The following is a 21105-nucleotide window of genomic DNA, read 5'->3' as shown; positions in this document are numbered from 1 at the left end:
TAATAAATTTATATATTATGTCTGAATTAATTTTTTGATAGACCAAAGTATGCAACTCAATAATTTTTTCATATCTTGCATATAAATAAAAAAAAATTAGATCAATTGTGCAAATGTTTAGTTTATATTTTGATGAATCTTAGTATATATTCTTTTTATAAATTCTTTTTTTATGAATTAAATTAATACTGATATGTGAAATATAAAAGATTATTGTAGATAATCTTAATCTTAGATCTCAGATATTTAAATTGTATTACAAGACAACATTTAATAATTTTCTTACATCTATTCAAAAGGATATAAAAGTTAATGAATTAATAACAATTCTTACAATCTATTTTTGTTTAGAAATAAATTTATCTATTATATTATTATTTCATGTGATTTGGATTTTTATATAAATCGTAATTGTCTTTTTTTTTTTTGAGAAAATTATTTATTTTAAACACATTTCATTTATTAAACCTAGTTATAGTTTAATTTATTTAAAAAACATCTTATTTAAACATTTAACATTTAACATGAACAATTATATAATATTATGTAATGCTTCTGTATATAATATTAAATGGTATATAATAATAATTGTAGATTTCCGTTGAAATTTGATGATACAGTAATTTCTGTTTCTTTTAAATCATCGTACTGTATCCAGGAATTATCTCTTCTTTGGCAAATAGCAGTAAAGTGTCCTATTGTTTTTGGATCGGAACTACGTGTTCCAGAAGATCTTAGATTAACCACTCCTCTTAAGCGATATGGTTGAGACATAAAACTACATTTTAGAGTAGTTGGTATGTCAGAAAGTCGTATAGTTTTATTAATATTTTCAATATCATATAATTCGCATATTATGAAATGACCTGCGAAATAAAATTATATCATAAATAAAATATAAAACATAATAAAATGCATATAGATGAGATTGTTTAACAGAAAAAATAATGTTATTCTCTTTCTAATACTTATTATAAACATTTGTTACTGTGTTTTCATTTTAGCAATACATATTCTTACATTATTGCATTACATTTATCTGTTCGGATCTCTCTCTACTAAGTATCATATATTACAATATAAATAAATATATTTAAAAAATATTCATTATACCTGCTTGAGGTGGAGCAGTTGTTTCTACACCAATACAATTTGTTCTGGAACATTTATTTGCGCCGCCCAAAAGAAAATGTTCTTCAACCATTTTACTGAATTGTTCTTCTGAGAAATGCATGTTGAATTTGCAATGTTGGAAAATATTTTTTTCGTATAGGACATCCTTCGTCACACGAAGATGTTTCTTGCAGCCTTGGAATCGTCAAAAATAATTTTGTGCATAAATATGCTACAGTAACCTCACAATTAATAAAACCGCAATTGTGAGATCCTACTTCAATCGAGAAAATATCTTGCAAAATTTTGGCACGATTATAATATGTATTTCTTGAGATTCCTTTTGTTGATGTATGTAATATCATTTGAAAAAATAAATTTTCTTGTACCATTAAACTGCACTTATTTGCAAATGCTTTGCTATCATAAATCGCTGCTAAAAATAATTGGAATACGCTATCAAAAGCGCAAGTATTTGCCAGCGTCAGTTTTCTTCCTTTTATGTTTATAGCTTTTAGTTTTAAACAATTACCATTGCTTAAAATGGGAATTTTTGAAAGTATATCATGTAATATAAACTCATTTTTATTAAGATATTTATGTAAATATCGTGATTTTGATTTTGGCATCGCTAATCCACGCCAATTCTCTATTTCAGTGCTCGGATTTAGTTGCACATTTCGGCCCGATTCCGTGGTTCACGCCTATTGCCCCCCACTCACCGCTCGTACGTTAGCGACGAGTCGCCAGATATGCGTAACTAAGGACCGCGACGCTTTGTCTCAGGAGCGTCCGTATATAAGAATGCCCAAATATAATAATAAGACAATACTTCTCTATAATTAAAAGTTTTTCTTCAATATTTTATATCAATGAAATATAAAATATTGAAGAAAACTTTTAAAATTTTGATAATTTTCGCGGTGCATTTAAAAAAATATTGTCTTATTTATTATATTTGGGCATTCTTACATATGAACGCTCCTGAGACAAAGCGTCGCGCTCCTTAGTTACGCGTATCTGGCGTCTCGTCGCTAACGCACGAGCGGTGAGTGGGGGGCAATAGGCGTGAGCCACGGAATCGGGCCGAAATGTGCAACTAAATCCGAGCACTGCTCTATTTCGTTGAGATTTGATATTTTACTTGTGATACGAGGTGACATACGTTGACAAGATTTACAAATACGTTTTTGTCCAAATCCTTCATCTTCTTCAATAGCTTTTGAACATGAATCTAATGCATGAACATTTTTTTTGCATACGTGGCATTTGTGAGCATCAGAGGGAAGATCATTATTCTTGCAAGCGGGACATTCTTCAATTTGTAGAAGTTCATCATTTGTGATTGTTGTATCAGATCGTATATCAGTATTTATAATTCCGTTGTCGATATTTTGTGATGCACTTAATATTTCGATTTGGGACTCAGTATTTTTTTCTGACATAACGCTATTTGCTAAATTAAGGCGCCCTTTGAGATATTTAATATGTTTTAAAATAAATAATTCTACTCTCATTGGTAATTTGATATTTGCAAGTAATTGCGTTTTAACGATACTAAATTCTGCTTCAACACCTGCACTAGATGCAGGTACTCTTCCGTATCCAAATTTATCCCGATACATAGCTGAACAAAGAGGAAACCATTTCATGTCTTTTAACAGTTTTATTTCTAATTGAGGAAGATAATGCGCATTTTCTCTGTCGCCGTTGTCATTCAAATTTTTATGAACACGCGTGCTAATATTATTTGCCCATTTTTGCCATCGATTCGCTGTATTTGTATTATTATTTATATCTAACTCTTCATCTTCAAATTCATCACTAATTATATAATTTTCTGCATTGTTTAATGTTTCGGTTGTCAATAAACATTTTAATTTCTGTTTGTGAATTTCGCAACATGTGAGTGTTCCATCGGGATTATTTCCTTCCATTTCATTAATAGCAACAGTCAAAATAGAAAATAATATATTTTCCGCTTCTTCAATATTACGAGCTAATATTAATTGGCTAATACTTGCTAGATAAAATGTTTTTACGCGTAAACGTGTAATTTTTTAAAAAATTGCGTATTTTTTAATGAAATGGGCAACATCTATGCGTATATAAGAAGGTATTTCTCTATCTTGCCATATGTTATCAGCATATTCATCAATATTATTATAATTAGTAAATGCTTGAACGATAGCAGTAAGCAATGCTATTGATGCATCACAAGTTATCTCTCGCGGAAAAGATGCACCGCTTTGAATCCATTGTATTAACCACATCTAAATAGCTATTGTGGTATGCGATTCACTTAACATTTGCGAAACCGGATATTTTACTTTACTTGAATTAACCACGCAAGTATAAAGAAATATATGTTTTGATCGCGATTTATCGTGATAAATTATTTTCTTAATAATGCTGCCAGTAGCATCAATAGCGGCGGGTTCCGTAAATGTGTGTATTGTCTATAAATATCAAGCTGATATTTTAACCAATATATTGTATAGAAAGGATCCATTCGTATATTGTGAATAATATTTGTTAATATAGTGCGTTTTGTTATAGCCAACGATATAATCGGATTCTTATCAAAAATTTTTGGATCTGAATATTCATATACTGCATCACAGAGAGCTTGTTGTTTGTACAAATGAGGAGGTTCCAGATCGCCCGGTGACATTATTTTTGCAGCTGTTTTAGTTCTATAAATCATAGCACCTTCATTGTCTTTATATAATTGTTCACCTATCTCAAGACGTATAGGATTTCGTAAATATCTTTTATTGCAATTGCCTGTTCCTTTTATTATTGTGCATTTAATTATAATAGTTTCACTATCTGTAATGTTTTTCGCGATTCCATTTATAGTGCTACCGCAATTACACTTTCCGCATATTGTTAAAGTATTATTGAAAATTTTATTTCTTTTAAATTGATATCCACATTGCAATTTACATGCTTCCCATAATTTTGTTATAATTGCATCTTGCCATTTTCCTGCCTGTAATACTTGGTATTGTCTAAAAGGTAACTTGCGTTTTTCCGTTCTTGCATACTGTTTCGTCTCTATAAGGAGTGGCCTTCACTTGGACACAGTACAATTGGACACGGTGCAAATGGACACGTTACAAATGGACACGAGATTGTGCACACGGTTCAATTGGACACAGTGCATTTGGACACAGTAATTTTGGATACAGTAGCTTCTGGACACGTAAGAAAATACGCATCGTTTACTTGGACACCGCTCACTTGGACACTGTTCATTTGGACACCGTTCGTTTGGACACAGAAAGACGCGCACCGTTCATTTGGACATCGTTCGTTTGGACATCGTTATTTGCCCACCGTTCGTTTGGACACCGTTCATTTGCCCACCGTTCGTTTGGACACCGTTCATTTGTACACAGAAACATGCGCACTGTTTGTTTGAATATGTAACAGATGGAGAGAAATAAAAATCATTTTAAGAAAATATAATCAGTATTCTTATAACACTTTATACTGGTAAATCTATGTAAAATATGAAATTGTGAAAAAGAGATACATTTGAAGGTTATAATATCTGTCAAAATAAAATATATTCATACTTATATATCTCTGATAATGATGTCATTAATTTTACATTGCTTTTAGCACTTTGTTTAGCCTTTCGCATATTTGGATATCATGCATGGATACAGTGGGTTCCGCCCCCCCCCCTGCGGGGGGGCTCCACTTCCGGAAGATATAACCTAACCCAAACCTATTTCTTATTTAAAACAAAAATTTGGTGTGGATTACGTCTTATAACTTAAATCAAATTTTGGTGTCCAAACGAACGGTGGGCAAATGAACGGTGTCCAAACGAACGGTGGGCAAATGAACGGTGTCCAAACGAACAGTGGGCAAATGAACGGTGTCCAAACGAACGATGGGCAAATGAACGGTGTCCAAACGAACGGTGGGCAAATAACGGTGTCCAAACGGACGGTGTCCAAATGAACGGTGCGCATCTTTCTGTGTCCAAACGAACGGTGTCCAAATGAACAGTGTCCAAGTGAGCGGTGTCCAAGTAAACGATGCGTATTTTCTTATGTGTCCAAATCCAAAAAGCTACTGTATCAAAAATTACTGTGTCCAAATGCACTGTGTCCAATTGAATCGTGTGCAAAATCTCGTGTCCATTTGTAACGTGATGATGACTTCTTCGTTCAACACACGCGGTCTTCCTCGTTGAAGTGCCATATTGTAATGTCAAATTTGCGTTCACCTTCACTTTTTTTTAACAAAACGAAAAGCAAGACTAAAAGTTCTCGATCGACTGATTCTCTACAACGTAAGCTCTCGATGTACTGATTCTCGAGTATGAGCATTCTTCTTATATAGAGACAGATCAAAAGATATTAGCGATGCCGCGTATTTTGGTCTACGCTCGCGGCGCGGTTTTGTGTCATATAATCTAATACCGCCGCAAATCGACTTCGATAATTCAAAAGTAACCGAAACGTAATCGGAATGTCGGATCTCTACAAAAGCATATTGTTTTCTTAAGTTACTTTTACTTTATTTTTACTTTAAAGATACTTACAACAAGTAATTACGACAAATATATCATCCGAATAATTGTAACCGATCTATAGAGAATGTTGATGTTACTGATAATAAGGATGAATAAGTTTTGACACATTTGTTTGTAATTTTGTATTAAATTATAATTATGTTCAAATAGTGGCGTTTTATTTGCTTTATTTTTGTTGGATTTCCCGCTCTCATTGCACCTGCGCTTAGCCCTATCACGCGAGGCTACCATATATTGTTCTCAAGTTAGCAGCAATGCAAGTTTTAATGTTGGTAACCCTGAAGGTGCCGGCCCCCGGCCATTCTCTATCAATAAAGTGATCTCACAGTCGAAACCACGTGCGCTAGAATCTTTTATTCCTCACCTTCCGGAAATACGGCACAAGTCGTAACAATTTTATATCGAGTAGAATGCATAAAATAATAAGGTTGTAAGTTTAACAAAAATTATGCTCAGTTTCATGAATAAATTAAAAGAAAATTGCCTTCCGAAAGTGCAAATTAAAAAAAATTTAATTTAATTAACTTTATTTTACATGAATAAATATTCGTTGTTAGAGTGTATGAAAAAGAATGAGAAAAAGAGTGGCAGGGACAAAAATTGAACCCGAGATGGATGCGTGATAGTCACGCGCTTAATGCCCGAGCTACACCGCCTTTTCGCTAATTGATATAACGGACTCAGATATATGAAAGCCATATTGTTTAAATCATTTTCTTGGAAATGGCTAAGCATTGCGCTCTATCCCTTTGCTCAAATATTTTTCTAATAGAGTACTACACTAATAAAAGCCTTTTTCAATTCCGCGCAGCCATGGAGATTGCGCGAATCGCAATATTCTGTATATTTTTGTAACGCGTAATCCGTGTCGAATGCATTGCTGCATATTGCGATAATATATCACGTAACGGCTCTTATCGTACAGCGTAGCGAAAAGTTTCTCGTCTCGTTTTCCAGGCGGCTTATCGCGCGTCGGGCAGAACGGCAAGTCAGCGTGAGAGTCGTGAAGGTCGGACGGATACGCAAGGTCGACCTCTAGAATGTAACCGATAGGCGAGTTCGGTGTCACGGACATTAAGTCAATGCTCGTAACGTCATCGACCCATCGAAAATCTTCGTAAGGCAACGATTGACACATCGCCCATCCATACAAATAATTTATATCGAAGTACATGAGATACGACGATGGTTCCGGAGGATCGTACGATTGTAAATACTTGTTATTCACGCGCGCGTATCTGTTGGAACATTGACTTAGCCCGCCGCGTATTCCGCGTTCCACGAACATCACCATATCGATATCGATTAACAATTCAAATCGCACACCCATATACTTTAACATAGCGTCCCACGTGTATCCTGGTAACGTGTAATAGTACGCGGGATCTAAATTATAACTCCTCATACACGCGTCACGAAAATTTTTGAAGACATCGACCAATAGAAGAACGTCGGTCTTTAAATACAAATCGCTATAATCGCCCAACGTTTCGACGCGAAACCGCTCCCAGACTCTTATCGCGCGTAATCGCTCTCGGATATCGCGTCACCGGTTAACGAACTGTGGAAAGCCTCGCGCGGCGGTAAACGAGTTTCCAGCAATTTATCTACGTCGTCGACATACTCGTACGGAAATACGCCCTTTCGCGCGAGAAGCTCGAAATCGGCGTCGCTAAGATCGGAAAATTCCGAACGCGCGATCCTCAACTCGCTCTTGTCGAGATACGACGCCAATTTTTCGAGACTCGCGCTTAGAAACTTGAAAGAATCCACGAAGCGCAATTTCAAGCGTCTCCCGAACCATCCCTCGTCCCACGCATCCTCAACGTTCTTCGTGAAAAAGATGTGTTTCTTTTGTTATCGGCAATACTTCCACGCTGCCGGGAAAAGCGTTAGCTACATCTTTAATGATAAAATGCGCGTCGTAGCCCGATAAATTATGAAAGAATACGGGAATTACGTAAGTATCCTTATAATTTAAATTACAATTCGAATGCGCCGGACCTCTGTATCGTCCGGTCAGATGACAGTGATCGCGCACGCGAGCGTCTTTCGATCCGAACGGTCTCTCGCATATGTTGCAGTGCGTCGCGCCTATGAATCTCTCCCACTCGTTCGGTGTAAGATCCATCATAGGAGCATCGGTATCGAGAATAGTCTTCGCGCGAAGCGCTAGATCGTGCAGTTCTTTAACGAACCACGATACGCAATCCTCGCCGCGATAAGCTCTATAAGTCGAGCTAACGCCGTCGAGCGCGCATCGCGCATAATATCCGGCGCTATAGACTTTGTGATGCTGAACGATAGATGTGTTCGACGTTCTCCTCTTCTCTTTCTTCTTCTGCGCGCATTCTAGATCGGCGTACACCACGAATGGAAGTCGCTCCTTTCTACTATAGTTGCGAAACTCTAACCATTTGTCGTCTTTGGTAGGAAGGACTATAGCGCACTCGTTCATCCTTCCGCAGTCCACGCTGTGAGCCGATAACTTATCGCTCGTTCGAAAATAGTGCGTGCATCTGCGACATAACGCACATTTTTAAATCTCGCGCATTATCAACATCGCGCAACGATTTTTTTAATTAGTACTCACCGATCGCATATATGCGATTTATGTCGTCTACCGCTCAGTTGCGAGCCGACGAGTCGCGACAGATTCTTGATCCACGCGAAATGCGTCGCGTCATCTCGTCGCGTCATATCGTCAAAATACAGCAGATTAATGTGTCTGTCCTTTTTATCGTCAGTGAGACGCAAAGGAACAACGCGACAACCGTCTTTTCCCTCCTTTTTATTTCGAACGGTATACACATTAATAGATATGTCGTTAATACGCTCGAATCTACTAATTTTGTTCAAACTCATAGGAAATTTAACGCCCTTCAGATTCAGCACTGTCGTGTAATGCGGGTACGAAGATTCCCGATCCGCGTTTTTTTCAGCTGGATACAGAGCGGCGACCACCGCCCATGCGAAACACGCATTGTCATTAGATCGCACGTTTATTACCGCTTTCTTCAACATGATCTCTCGCGGCAATTTGACGTGACATCCCGCGTGCATAGGATTGTATCTGTTCACGTTCACAGTTAAATTGAATATTCGCGATAACGCCCATCCGCTATCGCGCTCCTGAAATTCTTCCAACGAGGCTAGAGTAGCGTCGACCACTCGCTTCTCGTACCACTCTCGCAAGTCGGAAAGAGAAGCGGATAATTCTTCGTGACAATAGTCTTAACATCGATCTTGTCGCCCGAAACGAACTCGCCCATAAACACGGTATTGACCTTAACACCGTTATATTCATTCATAACATCGCGTATTCGATCGAGCACGGTATCTCCAGCGTCCTCGAGAAATCGTCGAGGTTCGATATAATCGAAATTAATAACCGCGCCGGTTAAAACGCGTCTAGAGAAAGCCGTCTCGATCTCGGACCACGAGAATCCTTCGCGTTCCTCTACACCGCCTCCCACGCGTTCGAAACGTCGACGCAGATCGTCTCTCGCGCCCGTTAATCGAACGATTCGAGCGATAAGAGAATTGATCGCTCCGGTCGATCTCCCTCGGTGCTCGCCTCGACATCTCTCCCGCAGAGACTCGAGACATTCGTCGCACCGTTGCGCCCACGCGCGATACGCGTTCCCCGTCGCGACGTCCCGCGCGCTATCGAGAAGATCGCGCGCCTCCGAATCGTTTCTCGATTCGTCACTCGTCGTCTAACGAACGCCAAGATTTTTTACAAATAAACCACGTCTCCTCCTCGTCGTAATTCTCGATGTAGAACAAAGCTCTCGTCTCGCAGCCGGCGCACCAATTATTCGACACGTCGAAAACCTCGTCGACGAGATCGCAAGCGGGCACCATCTCGCTATACACCGTTTTCGTCACGTGCGTCGATACGCTTTTCGCGAAACTCGAGCTACGCGCGCAATACGCGCAATATCTCTCATTCTCCTCGAAATAATCTCCGTTCTCGAATCGGCAACCGAACTTAAAGAAACAATGCACGACGTGATTCACCTCCCACGAAAATTTCGGAATTCCGTATCGCTGTTTCCAATTGCGATAGAGCAAATAGCCATCGGCTCCGACATTCGCGAAAGGTTCGTCGAATCGCGTCTCGCTCGCCCCTCGCACGAACTCTTCCGCGAAGCCGATCTCTTCTATACAGTACAAACGATCCTCTATATAATGTTCGCGTAGTTCTTTCTTCAAACAATTCGGTATCTCCAAATTCCATATATCCTCGATACTTCCGATTCGAACATTCACCGCTCTTCCGGCTAATCTCGTTAAAGCGCTCGGCGCGCGCTTCATCGCGCCGCGAAATATTCTCGAACGTACTAATACCTCGAGACCATCGCGGGGTCCTTTTATAACGGGGAAAATAGCGAGGACGCGCCCCGATTAACCGAGCCGGATACTCGCTCTCGGACGCGTCTCGTCACCGGACGCGCGTCGTCGCCGGAAAACGAAAAAAACTCATTCCGAAACGCGATAAGCGCGCTCGTATAACTATAGCTAGACACAACAAACCCCCACCACCGACCCCGACCCCCTGCTGTGTGTCTGTCTGGTCACGCCCACCACAGGTACCTATGGAAAAAAGAAGGGACTCGTGGACGTCTACGAGACAATTTTTATTTAAAAAAAAGGGGAGGGGATGCGTGGACGTCTACGAGACAATTTTTTATTTTTTATTTTGAATTTTAAATTTTTTCCTTTTAAATATTTTATTTTTTTTTATCTTTTTCCGGGCGAGTGGAAATTCTCGGGGTCCTCCACATTTCCAGACAGGGTCCTAGTGTGCTGGGCTAGCTGAAATCTTATTAGAATAAGGATTAAATGTAGTATTTGTAGAGAGTAGTCCTCCGGCATAGGGGACCCTACGCTCTGATTGGCTTCCCTATAGTTGCCGGCAGTTTGATTGGATGAGGAGCATGTTTCTGAGTGAGAGGGAAAAACGCGGCAAAATAACACGTGTGTAAGAATCGGCAAGATGGCGGCCACCGAGAATGGAGACGTTACGAGAATAGAAGGGGTCGTAAAAAGCAAGTCTGTGCAGGTAGCGATTACGGTTTTAGAGCTTTATGACGTCACTTAGACGAGAAGAGAAAGGATAGGAAAATAGTAAATGTTTTTATATAAGCGATTTAAAATAAAAAATTTTTATTAAATATTATACTTATGTTTAAATGTAAATAATAATTTTGCAATATACAAAATTTCTTATGTGACGGAAAATATGCAAATTCGCTGCTATATACATCGATAAAAACGAGAGCCGAGAAAAATTAACGTTCTATTATATATCCGTATGGTAACGAACAATGACTATCAATAAATCTACGTTTTAGTAATACAGGCTCACATATTTTAGTTTCGTGACCGGGTAGCTGAGACTGTTTGATACGGAGTCTTAGGACAGAGTCTATGACGTCACGGAGACGCAAGGAAGAAAGGAAGGGAAGAAAAATATTTTCGTCTGGTTCTTTAAAATAAAAAACATCTTTATTTATATAGCAAGGGAATATGATATAATATACAGGGAAAAATATTTACATAGTGCTTAATATTTATTTACAGAAAGATTATTTTACCGCTACGGAAAGTACATAAAATTATATTACATAATACAACGATAAAAGAGAGAAAATTAAAAAATTAATGAGAAAATAGTATGTGATTAATTTTGGTAGGAAGAGTCGGCTTCCAGGTCTGGGAGTTCATCGCTGAAATCCTGGATAGCCTTCTCGAAATTATCATCCTCGGAAGACTGTGGAGTAAGCGAACGGGGGGGAAAACGGTGGATCGGGAGAAGGACGCTCAGGAGAATATACAGGAGAGTAGCTGGGTTCAAATGAGTCGTCTTCATCGTCCGAGTCTATAAACAAAAAATAAAATTATATATATAGCATTATATATATGTATATATATATATATGTATGTATGTATAAAATTTTCGCGTATCGCCAAAAAAGTAATATTTACCCGATAACGTAATGACTTCGACGGAGTGCCCAGGGTGTCTTCGCGAAGGTCCTGCTACAGGCTCTTCTGCAGGACGTTTTCTTCGCATTGATTCGGCTCCTATATTCGAAATGGCGAGCATATCTATTTTTAACAAAAATAAAAATTTTATTAAAATAAAAATTAAAAATTTACTACATTTTTTTGTAATTGTTGTTATTATAAGTAAAATATATTTATCTAACGCACGTTGTCGATGGTAATGCATTAGAAGATGGGTTATATAGCTGCCGATATTTTTATCCTCCTTTTTTTCCGTAGCTAGTCGATATGTTATAATTCCACCTGCTATATTTAATAGGCGGACATCACCGCCAAAATGTCCCAAGCAAAACACTATCGCCAATGCATCACTCGAACAGCTGTTGGCGGCCTTTTTAAATAAGCGATAATTGTTTTCGCTGTCTTCCTCCGATATGCGGTCGAGATATTTTTTGATATCAAATCGCGGTAGAGCAACAGCACACAATAATGCGATTTTTCTTCAAATATCAGCGACACACATTTTCGCACACTAGGACTTCACTTAACTTAACGCACAAAAAATTTCAAGAGGTGAAAAACTAATGTTGGATTTTTCATGGGAAATCAGAATTTATACATAATCCCTCCAGTGTTTTTCAAAAGGACAATAAAGTGGGGGAAAAAGTTTCCTTATTCTAGCACTGCCCATTTTTAGTTATTTTCATTTTATGGCTGACTAATTCCCTTAGTTTCTATAGGGTTTCGCATTTGCCGCGCCGAAAGAAATTACGTTACCTCAACCAATGAAAGAATAATAAAAAACAGGCGCTAAAAAGTTCAAGCGTTTGGAGCATTATACTGTAAAAGGAAAGAGGGGAGATGAAAAAAATTTAACAATTTAAATAAAAAAACATCCTACGTTTATTGATATTAATTTTACATAAATCAATATTCTTATTATATATAATTAAGATATTACAGAGGAGTACATCGTCTATAACGTATTACAATTCGAATTACATGATTAAACACGGCAACGCATAGCGTACAATGTTTCACTTGTTTCTTTTTTCGCGAAGAAAAATTTTACGAAATAAGTGTACGATTAAGCGATCGTTATGTTCGCAATCTTCGGTAAAAAGACAAAGAAACCGATTAAGATCATAACCGTTGCAGATATAATATAAAAATACGCAACTATATTGTCCACATGTTTGAGAAAAAATTCCTTGTAATTGTTGAATATTCCAACGATGGATCATCATCCATCGGAGTTTCGACAAAGTCGGAGGAGAAATCCGGGGTGCAAGGGTGGTATTCCGTAGCTGTCGAAGTATGTGCCTGTACCATGCTCGTCGAGGAAGAAGGCGACCCAATGTTCTCCAGGTCGATTATGGTCATCCGTATTAGCGACGATGGCTATCGACCTCGTCCACACCCTCGGGATTCTGTCGGCTGGATAAACTCCCGCATGCCTGGCATTGATGTGGCGCAATGCTTGTAGAATTTCGCGAGAGTTCATTATTTTGGTACGGAGGCGAACGAACGAGCGGTATTATATATTCAATAATTTCGGTTTTTACCTCCTTCGGTAGTGCGTCTTTGGTCGTGTCGGCTTGTAACGCTGAGTTTTCAATGTCGGCTTGTGTGGAGTTAGTAGTTGCTTCGAGCTTGTCTCTATCCATCAACGACGATAATTCAGATTTTTCAAATTTCTCTTCTTCTTTTTCTATCGATCGCTCGGATTTTTGCAGATTTTTTTTTTCTATTTCATTTCTATCGCGCGAAATCTCATACGCGCTACTGATTTGTTCGTCGTCGTCCTCGTCGTCGTCGTCGTCGTCACAGGCGTTTAAACTCCAATTATCCGGAGAACCACAAATAGCTTGAGTACTAACGTTCGTATTGCCGTAGACGATATTATTTCGCTCGATCAACCAATATTTTAATTTATATACGTTGCGTAATGCGCAATGAAAGATTCCAAATTTTCGAAATCCGTGGTAACCACAATATCGTCCGCGCACTTCTCCCTCTGACAGATTTTTGAATGCGGGAGAAATATCTTCCAAATTATATATATTTCTGGAGAGTAGATTCCGCAAGTAGGTTTCTTTTTCGGCACCTCTGACGTAAATGTATCGTGCCTGTCTTGTTATTTCACGTAGTTGCGATGTAAAATATTTCGGATTAGCTTCACCGTCGAACCATTCAATACTGTGATAATTTCGTGTAAGCCAGTTATTTTCATGTCTTACATTTCTTGGTAAATCGCCAAATGAATGCGGGGGCATCATAATCCAATGTCCGACGAATGGAGCATCAAGCGCGATAATAGCAACTTCCTTGGGGATAAACTTCGCATTGGCATCGCGGAAACCTTGTATGTCGATGACTATATCCATTTTGTGAAGACTGGAGCGCACTCGACAGCGCGGTTATAATAGTTTAAACTGCTCGCGAAGCGTCGACGTTCGTGTCTCGAATGAAACTGAATTCTTTTCTGTTATATTGTATATTTTTTGATATTTTATGCTGCTGGCATTTTGATCGAATGTGGAGGGGAGAAAAAGAAGGGAAATTTTCCGAGTATTACGTTGTAACAGTCAAATACTTGAGCGTGATAAATATCTATCCGGCAAAATCGACGATGACTTGACGAGACAAGTCGATTTCTATTACATTATCGAATTCGGCGTAAATAATACAATTAACGGTCTCAGTGAGAGCTTTCTCGAATCGCACTTCTAATCGCAAACTACCATGTCTTACGAGATTCCAATGCCCTGCGTAATTAGCAGACAGATCGGGCGTGAGATCAAAAGCGAATAACGTATATCCCTTGGAATAATCGTCTCTACTTATAGAATTTCCTTCGTTCAAAAAATGGATGCCCGTTCCCGCGAAGAGAGTTTGATAAGCTTCGACGTAAAGCGGTTCCTCCGGTGAAAAAACCGGTTGTAACGGTCTACTAGGAATTTGCATACCGTCGACGTATACCGAGAAGAAATTTATTCCGTAATTTTTGAAATTAAACGGATTTAATTTTCTATCCCCATTAAACGCTTTATTATTAACAAAGCCGACTATTATCCTTTTCGGAAGTTGACCCAGTATTACATTATCTAACGATTTACCCACAACACCACTGTGAATCGTAAATGTTTTAACTTCGACTCTCGTGAGCGGATATTTGGCCGTAACTTTACTCAACATTCTAGCATGCGCGAGTAATAATCCTGCGCTTATTTTCGCCCTTCTCACGAGTAAGCTCGCATCCAGTATATGAATTTTCGACGATGAACCGTTACTGTCCATAAGACAGAACGAATCTTTCGAACGAACGAGCCTCAAGCGTACTTCTACACCGTTAATTAAAAATTTGTCTTGATTGAAAACGTCGCAATGGAGATGTCCTACAAGATCTAGCGCGCGCCCACCGCGAATGTAACGCGCGCGTCTCACGAGAGCGGAATTTGGCGATTTTGATTCCACCGGTTCGTCCATTTGACCGGGTGTATCCGCGTCCCATAGACAGGAGGTTAGATGGGAAGTTTTTGCGGGTGAAGAATAATTTAATAACGCCTCGATGTACGCGCGGTACGCGTAAGCGTTGTTTGGAGGCGACACGAGCTTTTGGTTGAAATACACGTCGATCTGATTGAACATGGAATGAAGTAAATGATTTACGGGGCCTATAGTGGCCGCGGCGGTTGCGCCCGCAGTATGTCCCGTGGAATCGCCCGGTGTTTCTACGCGTACGCGGAGACTTAACATGGTGTGCGTGAGATCTAAATATTCTTCTCCGTGACCCGGAATGACGAATTCTATCGGAGAATCGTCCGAGAGCGAAGTCACGGGTTTGTAATGCTACCAATGCCAATGGATATGCGAATCCATTGCGAACTCTCGATACTAGTTTGTGTGGGTGGTAAAGAAAAGAGATCGAGTCGCTCTTTAAACACTCGCTCGAATGCGTGTGAAGAAAGGACATGCTTATTTACCGCAAATTTTTTGTCGTCGCTGTAATTCTCACTGTCAGATGTGTTTAGAATATATACCGTTTAAGAAAATATGTCGGATACGGTGCGCTTTCTAGCAGCTTTACGCCGTTTCGTGGATGTTTTAAGTTTTTTCACCGTTGTGCGCTTTTATCTTCTCTTATTTTTCGATGTTTTTGTATTTGCTCTTTTTTTCCCTCGCGTCTGGCGCTTTGACAAACTTTTCTTACGCGCCTGGCGTCGTCTACGTAATGTCGCGGATTTAGCGATGCGCGTGTTGAGCCCGCCGAAAGGAAACTGAGCTACATGCATTTTTGCATCCGACTTATAACCCGAACCCTTCATCAGACTACTTATTTTTTTTTAGCTTTTCTCTTAAGATTGTCACGCGATTCTTCAAATCGGTGTTTGGCCGCTACTTTAAACGGCATATTGTTTTCAACATCTTCGATTATATTAGCACCGGCACGTAAAGCTTCTTTCCCCACAATCCGTACGCCTCTAGTTAAATAAGGTAGTACATGTCTGAACAATCCTCCGAGAAAACTACCAATACCGTGACCTCGTTGATAGGGCGATCCGACGAAAACTCGCGGAATTCCACCGCCGCGACTGCCGCCGTTTTGTAACTCGTCGTAATACGTCGAATAATAATCCATTAACGTTTAATTTTTTATCGCGGTCTCTAATTATTATTATGTTATCTACTCGATACGCCTGAAGTGCAATGTCACTGTCAGCGTTCCAAATTCGAATGGTATACTCTGTCCTAGTTGATCTCTTATATCTATCTCGATTGTGCGAAAAGACGTTTGACACAGGGCAATGTATTGAGTGTGCGAGAAATGCTTTATTTGAGTAGACGCGAACGCGTAATCATTTCCAACATCGAGTGCGACTATTCGCAAAAGAGGAGATTGTACATCACCAGTAATATAGGGTTCGCAAATTTCGCAATAAACAAAGAGCTTGTCAGGGATACCGCGCAACAAACTAGCTGGTTCGGCGGCTATTATTACACGTTCGCGCGGAAATACGTAAAATGGTGATGTATAAATTTCAACATCATAAATCCAGGAAGGTAAAACGCCTGGTGTACCGGTATTATTTTCAATTTTACCATGCTTCTCGTCGTCATTCTGTATATTGAAGTCGGTTTCACTAAAGAGCCATAACGGTAAACGTTCCACAACACTAGCATTGAGCTTATTGCGTGTATCGAAGCCGAGTATTCGGCAAAGTTTTTCGGAAAAATTTACATAATGAATCATATCACATTTCATAATGTCGCAGAAAAGTTTCATAATAATTTTGCGCCCGATAATAGCTCCAAATTGCCAATGGATATGCGAACCCACGGATTTTGCAGAGTAATTCACAGCTTCTATAATATCGTGCAAACTTGAGTAAACACCCGAAGGTATTTCAGATTTCTTAGCGATGATTTTCTTTTTTTGGGGACCTATCGGGAATTCTTCAATATTGATAAATTTTATGATTCCTTCTCCAGGACGTATATGAAGAAAGCTAGTGAATCTCCGTGAGCGCTACTTCCCAACGTCCTTGCAAGTTTATACGTTGAGGTAATTCAGTGGTGAAACACATGGTTTTATTCTCCGGAAAAAAACGCATGCTGCTATTACTTGGGAGAATCATATAAAATCCTTCCTCCCTTTATTTTCATTCAAAGATTTTAAACTTGAAGCGGGTATCCAAGAATCGAATTTTGAAAGATATCCTTGCCAACTAACTAATAATTGTTTATTGTTACCACGTCCCCTACTTTTTATCACACGATCGACGATAAATTCTCCCCCTTGCAAATCTTTAATAACAGATGCTAATTCTTGTTCATAAAAAATCCCGTCTATAACTTCGCCCGCTAAATCGCTTAATTCGTATACGCGTGGTTTTCTCCATTCGAGAACACGGTGAATTCGAAATATTTCTTCGCTCCACTTTGCCTCGTATCCTTTCTCAAAAGCTACTTTTGCTCTACTGACACGCACGAAATCGCACACGTTATATTTAGCCTTTTGCCTACGATTCTTTTTCTTTACCCCATCACCGTTGTCGTTCCAGCGACGATTCATATTTTCACGCGCGATTCGCGCATTTTCCCTCGTAACGACTGCAGGTTGCATTTTGATGGTGGAATGCCGGGTATGATTGTAAGCGCGAACGATATCCTGCAAAACATCGATGTAGCGCCGCGTATTTTTGTGCGTAAAATATCGCCACATTCGTTCCTTGAGCGTTCTATTAAAACGTTCCACTATAGCTGCTTTAATATCAGGATTACGAGCTACGCGAAAACGAATATCTTTTTCTTTTAAGAAATTTTGTACTTGCCGAGCAATAAATTCTTTACTTTTGTCGGTCTGCAGGTATACGGGCAGGCGCTCTTTGTTTCTCAAGAATATGCGTTGAAAGGCTTTTACCACACAGGCACCTGTTTTGTCGCGTAAAGGTTCTACCCAAACGAATTTACTAAGTACGTCGATAACCGTTAATAGATATGAATAACCGTCATTATAGCTCTTGAGATTACGAATATCGATCAAATCAGCCTCCCATAAGTCATCGATATTTGTCACGTTATAATGCAAGCGTGGAAATTTTCGTCGTACCGGGCGATGTAACGTGTATGCGTTTTGCGATTTAAGCCAGTCGATGACCTCATTTCGTGAGAAATTCGGTTTAGCGGCTCGTGATAAATTATCCGTCGCCGAATAGCCGGCATAGTGCGAGGGACTGTAATACAATTTTTCGAGTTCCATCATTCGAGTTTGCTCCAGTCGAGCAATTCTTTTCTTTTCTTTGTCGGAAAATCTGCGTAACTCGTTACTGTTTTATCACCTTCGTCCTCGTCGGCGGATACAAATAGCGTATCACCTTCGGTTTCGCTTGTTTCGTCTACCTTACGTCTGTACGACTTTGAACGCTCGGTCGAAGTTTTCGGAGTGGAACTTCCGCGCGGTACCACGATTTTAATACGCTGAGATCGGACGTACGCATGTAATAAATCACGATTTCCTATGAGATTGGAAGGAGTGTCTATGTCGCGCAGTAATCGAGCAAACTGGATTCTTCCGGTTGCTTTTACTGTTTTTCTCTCGCGTATCGCGTCGTTTATAAGTTCCGCGATATTCGAACCCGTTATGACAGAGCCGTCTATAGTTACGAGTCCTCGTCTATCCCAGCTAATCTTAGATGTCGGAATATCAATCAAGTATTTTAATAGCGCTCGCGCTTTGTCGCGATAAGATTTCGGTACACTATCGAGTATTTTTTTGATCATTTCAGCCGATTGTGCGCGTTTTTTCCCGAAACTACTACTACTACTACTAGCGCTACCGTCACCGCGGCCACTGCTAATTAAAGTTGACGTTTCCATAAATTCGTTATCGTCGACATCCAAATTCGTGTCTTCGTTCTGCTCGTCATTAATGTCCTCGCCGTTATCCTGTGTATCCTCACATAAGCGTTTTTTCGCTTCCCGAACAAAGTGAAGATAACGTTGGAGTACTTCCTTATACAATTTCCATCTTTTGTCCTCGTCGGCAGGAGTCGCGAGGTTTAGAATACGCCACATCTCCGCATCGAGCCGCGATAAAGCTGTTCCCGGTGTTCGTACTGAATTATTATTATTTACATTTTCCGCATTTGATATTTCCGTATTTTTCTTCGGTGAATTATCAGTCATCGCAATAGATGCCATTTCCGGTTGCTTTTGCATTCGCTGCATTCTCTCAAGATTTTCGGTAGATATCAAAACCATTTTCTTAGCCCTCTCCATTGTTCAAAGTACAGGTGTTAGCACTTTCTTTTTTTTATTATTTTTATTATTTTTCCTATACGGAGAATGTACGGGATGTATAGGATTGTATTTTTCTCTTTCATTCGCCGATAATCCGGGATAATATAGCCCCTAGTAAAGGTCCAATAAGATAGGGTAAAAATTCACCTCTCTGTACTAACAGTTTTCTTTTAATCTTCCAATTACCTTGTTTTGCCGCAACACGCCGTAGGACCGTTTTATGTTTGGCTAATCGCTTTTTATCGCTACAACAAAGCGGTATGTTACCCTTTAGCATATTGAAAATGCACTCTTGAATGCACTTTATGAGCTTATTGTCAACGGCTCGCAAGAATACGGTTCTTTGATTTTTTTTCAAATGACATAAGGTTTTTAAAAGGCATAAGTTTCTTTCATTGATAGACCGTCTAGCATTCTTTATTGCTCTATTCGATGTCATCAACTTTTTATCAGGTTCTTCTTTTTTGACCATTACGCTGGTTACGTTACCATTTTCCTTGTAAGCCACTATCACAGCCCTTGTCCCGTAAGCGGTGGTGAAGCCGATGGAAATATTATTGATGATAATCGGACTTGGTTTGGTTTTTTGATTCTCACTCAAGTACAGGCCCATCTGTTCCATGTTGAGTTGAAATTGCTGCCAGGTGTCGGTATCGAGACAAATTCCATCCATCAATGGGCATAATTGCCCATTAATTTAACAATTGGTGCGAAATAACCTTCGTTTGTTGCTTGCAATCCCACATGTAGCTTCTTAGTACACGATGAATTAAGACCATACGTTGTCGATAGTAATAAATAACGCTGTTCGTTTCTTCTATCAATGTCGATCTTGTCCGATTTGCTAATATCGCAAACGTGTGTAGATTTAACAAAATCGGTTAGATTCTTCTGATCACTGGAAACTTCTTTCGTGGCAGCCATTGTTATCACTTTCGAGTAAAACTGGGTGAATACTAGTCACAACAACGACAAATTCTTGTATCGAAGCCGAAAGGAAGATTTTCGTACGAGCAAACTCAAATGAATAAGAATTCGCATCTTCTCGTGCTGCTTATATATTGAAATATAAAGAAAAGTGGGGGGAAAAGTTTGCGCAGACAGTCAAATAACAGGAAAAATCATGATTTTTCACGTTCAAACTTGTTCATCACGCTAAAAATTACGTGAAAACACCTAGAAGCATCTAGAAATTAGATTCGTTACAAGGAAAAAATTTTTCTCTAAACTTTTCCTCTAAATACAATTACAATATGTTACAAAGCGTAAATAAAAGCTTAGCAGCCGTATAATAAATTTTTATAGCTTATATTGTAAAGAGAAAAATGTTATAAAGGACGAATTTCTAATTGGCATAATCCTAACTCTTCTACGAAAATTTTAAAAGATTTTCACAACAAAGTCTTTACTTTGACACCTCTATAATAAAAACACCTAAGCAATAAAACTAAGTAAAGAATGTAATAACGTAATAAAAAATAAAATATTTTTTTTGTCTACTTTTTTCTTAAAAGAAATAAAAAAACCGGGGATTTTTTTTTGTCGGCGTTCTTTTGTTTTCTTTAAACTAATCTAACTACCTAGAAAGGAAAAATTTTTAATCTTTCAACGACGTTCCT

The 21105-nt window shown here is 39.1% G+C and overlaps 3 protein-coding genes across 3 annotated transcripts in view; all 3 read right to left on the bottom strand.

The window, feature by feature from the left end:
- Positions 1 to 511: 511 nt before the first annotated feature.
- LOC138939176 (uncharacterized) overlaps positions 512 to 21105 on the bottom strand; it is a 97719-nt gene continuing 77125 nt past the window's right edge. Inside the window, exons 2-3 of the mRNA XM_070306772.1 lie at positions 1114 to 1308; positions 512 to 866 (exon numbers count right to left, since the gene is read on the bottom strand). Of these exons, the coding sequence (XP_070162873.1) occupies positions 568 to 866; positions 1114 to 1234 (420 nt within the window). The 5' untranslated portion in view covers positions 1235 to 1308 and the 3' untranslated portion in view covers positions 512 to 567. The remainder of the gene's footprint in view (positions 867 to 1113; positions 1309 to 21105) is intronic.
- LOC138939146 (uncharacterized) lies at positions 4487 to 8962 on the bottom strand. The gene is made up of 2 exons (XM_070306722.1): positions 8262 to 8962; positions 4487 to 8187 (listed from the first exon to the last, which is right to left on the bottom strand). Exons 1-2 carry the CDS (start codon positions 8729 to 8731, stop codon positions 7491 to 7493), a joined length of 1167 nt encoding a protein of 388 aa, XP_070162823.1. The 5' UTR covers positions 8732 to 8962; the 3' UTR covers positions 4487 to 7490.
- On the bottom strand, positions 12982 to 14073 carry LOC138939147 (uncharacterized). Its single transcript, XM_070306723.1, has one exon. It carries the CDS (start codon positions 14068 to 14070, stop codon positions 13072 to 13074), a length of 999 nt encoding a protein of 332 aa, XP_070162824.1. The 5' UTR covers positions 14071 to 14073; the 3' UTR covers positions 12982 to 13071.

Source organism: Polyergus mexicanus, unplaced genomic scaffold, assembly GCF_030449975.1.
Source record: "Polyergus mexicanus isolate NDT 795.1 unplaced genomic scaffold, iyPolMexi1.0 SCAF_14, whole genome shotgun sequence".
Taxonomy (NCBI): domain Eukaryota; kingdom Metazoa; phylum Arthropoda; class Insecta; order Hymenoptera; family Formicidae; genus Polyergus; species Polyergus mexicanus.
This window is presented reverse-complemented; position numbering and strand designations above follow the sequence as displayed.